This window comes from Ipomoea triloba, chromosome 6 (assembly GCF_003576645.1).
Source record: "Ipomoea triloba cultivar NCNSP0323 chromosome 6, ASM357664v1".
Classification (NCBI taxonomy): domain Eukaryota; kingdom Viridiplantae; phylum Streptophyta; class Magnoliopsida; order Solanales; family Convolvulaceae; genus Ipomoea; species Ipomoea triloba.
Window position 1 is genome coordinate 3,249,989 of NC_044921.1, and position 12,171 is coordinate 3,262,159.

Sequence of the window (12,171 nt, forward strand, 5' to 3'; positions counted from 1 at the left end):
ACTGACAGTGATTCCCAATCTTCTTCTTCAAATTGGAAACATGAAATGCCAGATGGATAAGCAACCTGACAACAGAGGATTGATTATATGGTATCCTTTCAATTCGATCTATTTGTGTGAAAGTATATAGCAAATTCTCCTTCAGATCATAGCTAATCTTCTGATCGAATTCTCATTTGAATGTGTAGCAGAAGAGTTGAGTGAAAGCTTTTGTGGAGGATAAGCATGAAGTGGTTGAATTAGGAGGGAATCATCTGCAGGAACAATGGAATTTGGTGAATTTCATACCCCATTCCCATCCATCACATATCTATAAAGAGTGATTGTAGGCGCATCTTGGAATTTTCATCATCCCATTCAAGCCCATCCCACCAATTCTGTTCGCCTTCTATCACTTGGATACTATCTGCATTTTGAATACCAAGAGGCAATTTCCGCAACATATTGCATCCTTTCACTTCAAGCACTTTTAGACTTTCCCATGATGATACATCTGCTTCGCAAATTGCTTCTAGTGCGGGGAGTAGAATCAAATGAATGGATTGTAAGTTTGGAACAAAGTTATCTGATGTCGCATTATTCTTCAACACTTGTCTCAGTTTCATGCAACTTTCTATATCGATTTGTTCCACTTTTTCAAGCTTTCCATCATCTGTTCTCACCAAATTTTCCAGTTCATCACAGTAACAAACTCGTATATATTTGAGCTTAGTGAAATGCAGCCCAAGCAAATTGCTCAAGTCTGAAAGGCTTTCTAACCCACCCAAGTCGAACAAACTAAGTTTCTCTAAATTTGGTAACAAATCAAATTGCGCAACACATTGCCCTGCTGGTTGGACACAAGAAATGCAACAATTAGACATGCTCAAGTCCTTCAAGTCAGCAAAGGGACCAAGATTGACGCTGTTCCTAACCAAGTTGCCAAGCATGAGATCAACTTCCTTACACTCATCAATTTTGCACAAAATAGCATTTACTAACAACCACCCAATGGATTCATCTCCTGAGAAATGAATGTCGTACAAACATACTTCCTTGCTATTAACAACTGGATATGATTTTTGTCTTTTAAGCTCGCGGTTAGGACAGACATCAATAGTAAAATTGTTAATTCTCCCAAGCCAGGAAACATGTCCGGTGGTGAAATCAGGGATGTCTTCTAAGACGATGTAAAAAGCATTTAATTGATCCAGGCATAGCAACTCCTCAAACGGTATGCTTTCGTCATTTGTTTTCCTCGTTCCCCATCTAGCAGCACTGCTTATCATATTCAGAAACTCCAGATTACACAAGTTGGAAATTTTCTCAACACAAATTTTCTGCAACTTATGAGTGTGGGATAAGCTTAATTGTCGTAGCCTCGTCAACCTCTCAAAGTCTTCTGGCAATTCAGTGATAGCAGTGTCGCTACAATCAAGTACTTGTAGCTTTCCGAGCGTTGCCAAGGGTGGCAACTCAGACAATTCTTTACACCCTTCCAAAACGAGGGCTCGAAGCTCACCAAGTTGAAGAAGAGAGGCTGGCAAGCATTTGATTTTGCTCCCACTCAAGTCCAAGATTCTTAGCACTTGAAATCCTTGTAAAAAGGAGTTAGGCACTTCAAGTAGGTTCTTGTTACCTTGCAGAAATAAGGTGGATGCTTCAACAACACATTGTACCTCGCAGTTTGGCAGACTTGCTATATTATTATTCATGAAAGAAACTCTCTTCACTTTGCCAGAGCGAAAATTCAAGAGATGCTGCTGTGATATTCGTGTCTCACCCACCCCGGCACGAATAAAGGATTTGCACCTATCCTCCTCTTCTAAGGAGGATGCTATCCATATCCCAACATCGCGAACTACATCATGCATCTTCACAGTATTTGGATTAATAAAACCTCTTTCCAACAAACAAGAGTCTTTTAGGCTCTCAACTATTGTAACACATCTATCATATAATTGCTCATAACTGTGTAGCTCATCAAGTAAACCACCTTCAGCAAGCCAGTATTGGACTAGTGTATGAGTATCAACTTCATAGTCCTCCGGGAACAAGCAGAAAAATAGAAAGCAAGGTTTCAAATGCTCACCTTCTAAAGAATCATAGCTCCACTTGAGAGGATTGTACACCTTTTCTTCAACCCCTTGAATACGACGAGGCACTGATCTCCTTAAGGCATCCAGTGCATCTTTCCACAACGCAACGTTTCTCTTCCTCCGCATAGATGCCCCTACCACAATTATTGCAAGGGGCAATCCGTCGCATTCCCTAATAACTGCCTCCGCCCACGGCTTGATTTGGTCATCACTCATCACTTCTTCACCGACATGTCGAGAGAACAAACTCCAAGCTTCTTCTTGGCTCAGCCGACTCAGTTCAAAATCGGTGTCAGTCAACATTTGTCGACAAACATCTAAAAACCTTGAAGTTAGTATGAGCTTACCCCCGGAATGGTTTTCGAGGCGAGGAATCCCTACGAGGTCGAGATTGACTTCGTCCCATACGTCATCCAGAATCAGGAGAAAGCTTTTTTCTTTCTCCAGTCTGTTGTGCAGTCGAGTGGCTACTCCGTGTTCACTCTCTTCCGTTGTGATCTTCATATTCAATCTCTCCGCGATTTGTGATTGGATGGCTTTTAAGCTCTTCTGTTGGGATACCACAACCCATATCACAATGCTGAAAAGTTGATGATTTGCTGTCTTGCTAAGCTCGTTGTTCAGATTCTTGATGAGAGTAGTTTTGCCAATGCCTCCCATGCCCCAAACGCCAATCCTCTTAGCCTCACCATTTCTCAACAAATTCATCATATCAGACAGATTTCTCATACATGTTGGTTGACCTTCGATTGATGGCACAGGAATTTGCTCAACTGGTTTAGGCGCAGGATTATTCACACCCATTGTCCTGTTTTCAAACTCCCTTCCAGCTTCCATCAGATGCTTTGCTTCCACCCGCAATTTCGCAATATTTTTGCTCAATTTGCAATCCACTGATGAGCAGATGCAACCAGAGGGACTAGTTGTATCGCCATTTGCCATTATAGCTGACTGCAGAGGACTGAATTCGTTACTCAAACTTTCAACTCTCCTTAACCATTCTTCCACTTGAACTCTTGGTAGGTGATGCTGAAGCTCATCATCTTCTAGGAGTTGTTTGAGTTTCAATAGAGATTCCATGTTTCTCTCAAGATCCTTGTAATTGGAATGGTTCTTCAACACATTCTTCATCTTAGCACAGATGGATCTAAACAGAAAGCGAATTGGTTCTGTCAGAGCTGAACCAACTATTGCAGCCACAACTTCCATACTATACCACAATTCAAAGGAAGTTGAAGATTCACTGGAAAATTTTTTGAGGTTTATTTTGTTCGTGTCTTTTTGTTTTTGGAACTAAAACTAATGAGGGACAACAACACAGAATATTGATGGGCAGACGCAAGACGACTGTGCTGGAATTGACCCAGTGTGAAGAGATTGGCTAGTTGATGGCAATTGAACTATTGAAGTCTACATTTTTTAAGTTCGATCTTGGCTCCATTTTCACGGCAAATTATTATAGTTTGAATCATTTATTATTATAATATTGTATGTTTTAATTTAGTGACCTAATGAATTTGTAATCCTAATTTATTATTATATTTAATGAATAATTATTTAAAATTAGTTTGCTTTCCTTTTGTGTCTTAACTATTTATTGATGAAGTTGCATTATCCATCAAATGAAATTCTGAAAAAAAAAAAATCCAATATTTCTATTTTAGGTTTATCAGTATTATTATGCACTTGCATTATTATTGTAAACTAATAAATTACTTATACGATGCACAAATAAAAAATTTTATTATATATTTAAATAATATAATATAATTAAAGATTATAAACAATTTTAATATTTAAAAATGCACATTTTTTTGGTAAGTATGGAAGGGGCGCCAACAAGACTGTATTCTTTCTCTGTTGAGCATCTTTATCAATGGAGTTTTTTCGTGGTAATTGAAGAGTTTTTGTGAGTGTGATTAGGAAAGAGAAAATGAGGAGAGATAAAAAAAAAACAAAACAAAACAAAATTGATTTAAAGAAAAAAAAAAGAAATCAGACTCTGTCAGGCGTGCTAGTTGCAGCCACGCGTGCGTGGCTGCAATTGGCTTCGAATTTTGGAGTAGAAAATACTGTTCCAATCTCCCCATTTTTGCAGATCAACTTTTTTTTTTCTCTTTCTTCATTTCTTCCCTCCACCTATGCATACACTGTACTATGATCCCCTAAATAAACATTGATGTAGATGCTCTAGCACCCTTCTGGAGTGTTTACTTCAATTGTCCCAGGACTTCAATCGTAGGTCACGAAATTCAATGCAATTGCAGTTTCTTCTAGGAGCCATCTTAGCTAACCCGTCCACAAATGCATTCAGCTCTCAAAGGATGTGCGTGATGATCACCTCCCCAGTCCTTGAATTGCATTCTTGAATAATGCTTCCGCAGGGCCCTTGCGGGGAGTTCCCGTTGTTCATCCAGTCCCCCACTTCTTGCGATACAAATCTTCTTTTTCCTCGCATTCCACGCCCATTTGATCTGAGACCGATGTAGAGTGCCCAAGCTTCTCCTTCAGCCGCATGGTTAGCCTTCATAGAGCAGCTGAATCCAGTCAGCTTTTGTGTTGCGCACGGCTCCCACCGCACCCAGTGCATGCGATGCTGCGGGTCATTCACAATGTTATTACCTGGCTGGCTGTCTTCTTCGAAGTGACCGAGAAACTTCCTGTGCTTTCCTTCTCCCAATATATTTCGTCACTGTCCATAGGGTATGCCTCCAGGTCATAGTATTTAAGCACAGCCTGGAAGCAGTCTCTCTAAAATATGCCAATTCCATCCTTCCCCATGGATCCACTAATCGATCTGCTACCATCATGTTCTGCTCACCATTGATCTCCTCCTTAGCTTCCTGCCTAAGATTTTGGTCAGTGATCCATTGATTTATATATCCTGTCAAAACAAAGTGTCATAACCTGTTCTCACAACCTTCCTACTGAAAACAACCTGCATTTTTAAAGGCCTTGTAATACCATGTCCTACAATATATGGTCATAAACCCCATTATTATATTATGATTTCTTCTTCTTCTTGTGGTTGTTGCAATTGTAAATAATATTTGTATGTTTGTTTTGGCTTATACTTTTAACTTTCTATTCTTGACCTTTAATTTTCTGTTCTGACTTCTTAATGCAGGCAATTCTTGTTGTTGGGCGGTGGATACCTTGGATTAAAAAATTTTTACTAGTGATTTTAATGTAGTAGAATTACAATTGAGAAAATAAAGTTGAACTGAGTAGTATTTTGAGAATGAACTTGTAGTATTGTGAAGATTAACCTACTACGCTGGCTTAATGAACATATTTAATGTTCATCAATATAATGATAATATATATGGGCCCGCTCAGGTGAGAACTCTCTCCCAGGAGAGAAATTAAATAAGAATGATTTACCGTCGTTCACGTGTCTAGATCAACGAATCAGATGTAATGTTAAAGAAACGACGCGGTGGCATTTTCGTAAATAACTCAAACATTGGTACAAGTAAATGTGTTATAAGTGCAAGTACTTTGGTGCACATTACAATAAAAAAATGCAAGTAAAATCACTTCCAATTTCACCTATTTTCACTTACAAGTCTAAGTAATTTACCTTGTTAACATTCGTGCACCTAGGTGCACCTAACTATAATGTTAGGTGCAACTAGTTATAACGTTAGGTGCACTTAGTATTGATACTCAATGTACATTTTACTTGCACATATAATACTTTTTACTTACACTTATAATACAATTTACTTGCACTTAGGTTCACTATATGAAACTGCCTACTTACACTTGTAATACATTTTACTTGCACTTCAATGTTCGATTATTTACGAAAATACAACCGCATTTTTTTTAAATCAGTGTTTTTGATCCGTTAGATCTGGACACGTGGATGGATGACATGCATTCTCACTTCTCTCCTGGGTGAGTAGTTCGCACCTAAACGCAGTCATATATATATATATATATATATATATATATATATATGATCAAATAAAAAAGATTCTACAGGTAAAAAATGCGCACAATTACTAACCATAGGTGCAGTCCAAATCAACAACCCAGATTGAATATTAATTAAAAAACGTGCGGTAGCATATTTATATTTTTGAGTAAGTAAGTCAAATTTTCTTTTGTATTCGAGTGTACATTTTTCCTTCTTCATAGTGCCTTCAAGTGCATGTTTTTCTTTCTAAGAGTGCACAATTAATTTTCTTCTAATTTTCCTTTTTAGTATCTTTTTTTTTTCCTTGCCTTCTAGTGATCCTCTTTATGCTTTCAAGTGCTCAATTTCATACCTACAAGTGCATGTGTCTTACTATTGTGTTAAAAAAAAAATACTTAGCATTCCATTGAATCATTTTTTTTCCATCCCGTGCATGTTTAATTTTTAGCCTCTAAGTGCATATTTTGTAGTTTTCAAGTGCATGTTTTCCTTTCTAAGAGTGCACAATTAATTTCCTTTAAATTTTTTCTTTTAGTGTCTGTTTTTTCTCCCTTGCCTTCTAGTGATCCTCTTTATGCCTTCAAGTGCTCAATTTAATGCACACAAGTGTATGTGTGTCTTAATATTGTGTAAAAATAAAAAAATAAAAAAATACTTAGCATTCAAGTGAACCTTTTTTTTTTTTTCAGTGCAATTTTTTTGCCTTCAAGCTAAATGCACGTTTTATGCCTTCAAGTGCATGTTTCTTTGCCTTCAAGTGCACAATTTTGGACATTATTTGTTATATCTTGTGCAGGGCCGTTCCTATAGTTTTATAGGCCCGGGGCAAGTGAAAAAAAAGGGCCCTATACTGCATTAGGAAGTTAACATAAATTTTTATAAGTAAATTTTAAATATTATAAAATACTAATGCCAACTAAATTGAATTAAAATTTAAAGATTTATGACATTTTACAAATACAATAAAATACTAATACAAAACTATTCATTACAGAGAATTTCTGTGTTTTCCTAGATGCAAGGTCATCAATGACTTCCTCAAGATTAATATTGTCTAAGATATCATTCTCAATACACAATATTGCCAATCCATTTAGGCAACATTGTATAAAAAAATATTATAAAATTGATTTTAACAAAAAAGAATAAGGAACAAAAGCGCCTGTGAAGCGTTTGCACTCTGTGAATCAATTAATCGGGTAAGTTTAACAACAAAGCAGTATTTCCTCGTGCTTCTTAAATTAGGGTTTGGTGAGAATGCAGTACTTTCTCCTCTTGCAAGAACTTAAATTTGTCTTTATTAAGTAAAACTCTTCACAAACTAATAAAATGTAAAGCACAGTAGTCAGTAAAGTTCTATGACTTCACAAACTCTTTACAAACGGGAGTATTTAATCAAGAAATGCAATTCACAGAATCACAGGATTCACAATATACAAATCTTAATTGCTATTGCTATTAAGTATTTGCTAATTGCTAATGCTATTATTCACAAACTGGAGTATTTGCTAATTGCTACGGCCTACGGAGCATTATTCTATTATTTATGACTTCATAATTGAGTAATTGAATATATTAGGATAATAGGATTACACAAATCTTATTACAGATTGAAATGAATTATTGAAATATTGAGTAAACATCTGATTGCAGATTATCATTTGCACAGAATTATTAACATACCCAGAAGGAAATCATTCAAATTTCAAATCAACAGACCTTAAATACCCAGAATTGCATATTTCATATTTGAATTATTAATAGAAATTAGAATTATAGAATAATAGCAAATAGCAAAGGACAAATTTACCATGAGTTGAAATAAAAAATAAAAAAAAAAACCTTTGCAATTAGGGCATTAGGCCGTGATTGTGTGCAGAATGAAGATGAATGATGATTAGGCGAAGCCGCGAAGGTGGAATGCCCGGTGGTAAACTGGTAATTGAAGGCGGATTTGCAATTTTGCAGACAACACTTACAGCAGGGCCAGTAAAATTGCAGATTGTGGAGTTGATTTGCAGTTACAGTTTGCATCTCACATTTGAGTTCGGAGCTTTTATTGATGATTCCATTTTTACCGTTGAGAAGGTTCAACCGGCGAATGGCGCTTGGACTCTGGGCGGCGTGGGCGGTGGGTGAGAGAATGCGAGACTAAAACTCTAAGAGTCCGCGCGTCTCCTCGTCTTCCTCGACTCCTTCCGACCTCGGGCTTCCTCGCAGAGACGCGGACGGCGTACCTTTCGTCATAAACAATAAATTTTATTTTTATAATATAATATATATATTATATACTATATATCTATGGACTATGGGCCCCTACCTAGACATGGGCCCTGGGCAAGGGCCCAGCTTGCCCTTGCCCAGGGACAGGCTGATCTTGTGCATTCTTTTTAATAACATATAACTAAATTTCTAATGAAATTTGTGAGATTTACAAACGATTTGTACGGGTAATTCGTATAATAACACTTAAGTTGAATAACCTCCCTTTTTGGTACCATAAATTGCATCAATTGCATATCTATTTGCCTTCGAGTGCAAATTTTACCTTGCACATTTTTGTACTTTCAAGTGCATGGTTTTGATATTTCAAGTTCACATTTCGTATAGATTTTATTTTAAGAGAGTCATTAATCATTGTTCATCACATTTTTGCACGGGAAGTTGCCTGCATACCTAATACTAAACCTATACACACACACACACACACACACACACACACACATACATATATACGGTGATGTTCCAATGAAAATCTCTCCTCTCGTGAAAGCCTTTGAACATATACATAAATGCACACAAGCGTCTATATAAATGCACACAATCACGTATGTCAGTGCACAATGCACACAATCTACCCTGAAAATAGTTTGTATGCATTTATATAGACAATTTTGTTCATTCATATTGGTTTGCATGTTCTTGCCGAAGGGGTTCTCATTTAATCATTAATATATATATATATTGATGGAGAAAATTGATTTCTCCATAGAAAAAAGACGAATAAAAGTTTATGATTGCAGGAATTAATAAATCAGTAGACACAAGATATTTAACGTGAAAATCAAAACGGTGAAAACCACGGGTTACAACGACAGCCATGGCCATGAAAGATCAAGAAGACTTTATACAAGAGAGGTTATTTAGGACTGAATAAGCCTGAGATCCTTTGTCTAAGCCTGAGCCTTTATATATGGTCATTTCTAGGTAGTTACCACTTCCCTCAACTCTCCATATTCTCATGCCCGGACTAATATCATTATTATTATAAATAATAATAATAATAATAATAATAATGGAATATTATATTATTTCATCATGAGTCCTCCACTTTCTTAATTAGCCGCAAGTATTTGTCGGCATAAGAAAGTAGAACATCGATACACGTTGAACCAAACACATATAAAAACACTCCGAGTGTGACGGGTGTAGTTTGGACTAAGTAACACATGATTAGTGGGCAATCCCACTAGTATTGATCTAAATTAAATATAAAATTAAAATTGAAGATAGATTCGAAAATCTCTATCTTCCTTTATTGTGACCAACAACATACTTATTATTGTGACTATTGTTTTATTTGGGGGTTGCGTTAGGGATGGCAATGTGTCCCGTCCCCGCCGGAGATCCCCGTCCCCGTTTGAAACGGGGGCAGAAAATTTTTCGGGGATGAAGAATTTTTTCAATTTCCCGCCGGGAGCGGGGACGGGGATACCCCTCTCTGCCCCACCTCGTCGCCGAATAATATATTAATTAAGAATTATATATATATATATATATATATATATATATATATATATATAAACATTTTAAAATTAAAATAATAGTTTTTAAAATTAAAATTACACTAATTTAAGATGTTGACTAAGAATTGACCGCGGACGGGAATTTCCCGTCCCCGCAGAGACAAGGATGGGAACTATTTTCTATTCTCCGCCAGGGACGGGAACGGGGAGTATACGCCCCGCCCCCGCCCCGCCCCGTTGCCATCCCTAGGTTGCGTATTTAATTGTGACTTATGTAATTCAACCGCATATATATATATATACACACACACACATACAGATTCATTATGTATTTATTGTATTTTAAAAATGAATCTACAATAGTGACTTAATATATGTTAATTAAAATTTTAAAAAAAAATCAAATACTTTAAAATAATCTCAATTATACTTTTAATAATATATTTTTTATACTTTATTTTTATTTGTAAAAACAGAAAGAGGAAAATTGGAAGTTCTCTTTCTTTAAAACAAATCTATATCTATACTATCTATACTATATATAAAAACAAAATCCTCACTTTAAGCTTCCCGCCCAAAACAGTCATATAATATTTAACATGCGATTATTTCCTATTTTCCTATTCGTTGTACAATTCTACATTACAATTCCTATCATACTACAATTATAAATTACAATTCCTATCGTACTACAATTCTACATTACAATTCCTATCATACTACAATTCTATCGTAATAAGATACAACCTTATATAAATCCCTAATCCTATACTGTGAACTTTAAAAGAGAAACACAGTGCAATTATTCCAAACCTCCCCACTGTCAAATCTGCAAATTATGTTGTTGCGCCTATTTTCTTCTTTCACTAATGGAGCCTGTTTTTGTCTTCGATTGATTTGTTTTTGTCTTCAATTGATTCGTTGTTAATTGTCCCGGGAATATCAACATTCTACAGTCAACCAACAGTGGAGTGTCTACTCCATGACTCCCATGTAATGTTTCCAAATAGCTTGATTTTATAATACCATTCCTGCAAAAGAAAAAATTGCATAGAATATAATGATAACTATACTTATTAACAATTTTAGTATTAGCTAGGTATTACAAATTAATATATAATTTACATAATAATTAAATATAGAGTTATATTATAAACTCAATAATTTTGTAAAAGAATGTAGTGTTATTACTTTACTAGTATTTTCGCCCGTGCGTTGCACGGAATGGATTTGTTATAATATTTAAAGAATATTTGGATCAATATACAATTATATATATTATAACATCGAATATTATATAGCGCAATTGATGAAATTGATTGGATCGATTATGTTTTCTGATGTTTTCCTTTGAATTAGAACAAATAATTGTCCAATTACCCGGGCGTGGATAAATTTTTTTTATTATATATTGAGATAATAAAAATAAAGATGAAATTATAAAAAATTCTAATATTGAACGTGTACATTTATTTGATTATAAGATTAGTACAAAAATATTACTCAATTAATTGAATAATATATGACTTGTTTGTCTAAAATTATCTTAAAAAGATTTATAAGTAATATGACTTATATAATTATATTANTAAAATTATCTTAAAAAGATTTATAAGTAATATGACTTATATAATTATATTATGACTTATATAATTATATTATTACTAAAATAAATATGAGAAAATGAGAAATAAATTAATTGTAATTATTATAAAAATAAATTCAACGACCCATGCTTAACTTAATTATCATAATAATTATTAGGCAATTATTATTAGTCAATTACACTAATATATGTGTAATTATACTTTTATACTTTAAGTATATTCATTTTCCCCATATTGCATTTAGTTTTATCTTCCTCCTCCATATTTGAATGAATTAATTTTGATTATTATAAAAATCTAACAACCCATGTTCAATTAATTTTTTTAAAGTTTAAATAACTTAGAGTTTTCAAAAGGAAAGTATAATTAACTATTAAAGTTTTTAAATAATTTTCAGTCAATTAGTAATATCCTTTTCTTTTCCCGATAAATGATTTTACTTTTATTAATAATGTTGATACGTGAGTATACATATTATCAATTTATAGATATTAGTTAATTTCTATTTTACATTTTCTTAACAAATAAGCTTTATTAATTATTTGACCAATAAAATATTTCATTAATTGACTACAAAAGTTTAGGCAGGGAATGAAATAGGAGGATTTTACTTTTATATATAGTATAGAATATAGATTACGATCTTTTTATATTTTAAATCAATTAGTAATATCATTTTTCTCAGAATAAAACCACTGAACTCTACACACAAAACTGCAATTAGGCCATCGAACTCAAAAAGAATGCAATTGGATTCCTGAACTATATAAACTCATGCAATTAAGTACAAATTGACATGTTTTCAAAAAAAAAAA

The 12,171-nt window shown here is 34.4% G+C and overlaps 1 protein-coding gene across 1 annotated transcript; it reads right to left on the reverse strand.

The window, feature by feature from the left end:
- Window positions 1-302: 302 nt before the first annotated feature.
- Window positions 303-3,287, reverse strand: LOC116023363 (disease resistance protein At4g27190-like). Its single transcript, XM_031264360.1, has one exon. The coding sequence runs from the start codon at window positions 3,285-3,287 to the stop codon at window positions 303-305; it is 2,985 nt and encodes a 994-aa protein (XP_031120220.1).
- Between the last annotated feature and the right edge of the window lie 8,884 nt (window positions 3,288-12,171).

What these genes read in the sequence shown, in the direction of transcription:
- LOC116023363 (XM_031264360.1), bottom strand. Translation starts at nt 3,287, where the DNA reads ATGGAAGTTGTGGCTGCAATAGTTGGTTCAGCTCTGACAGAACCAATT.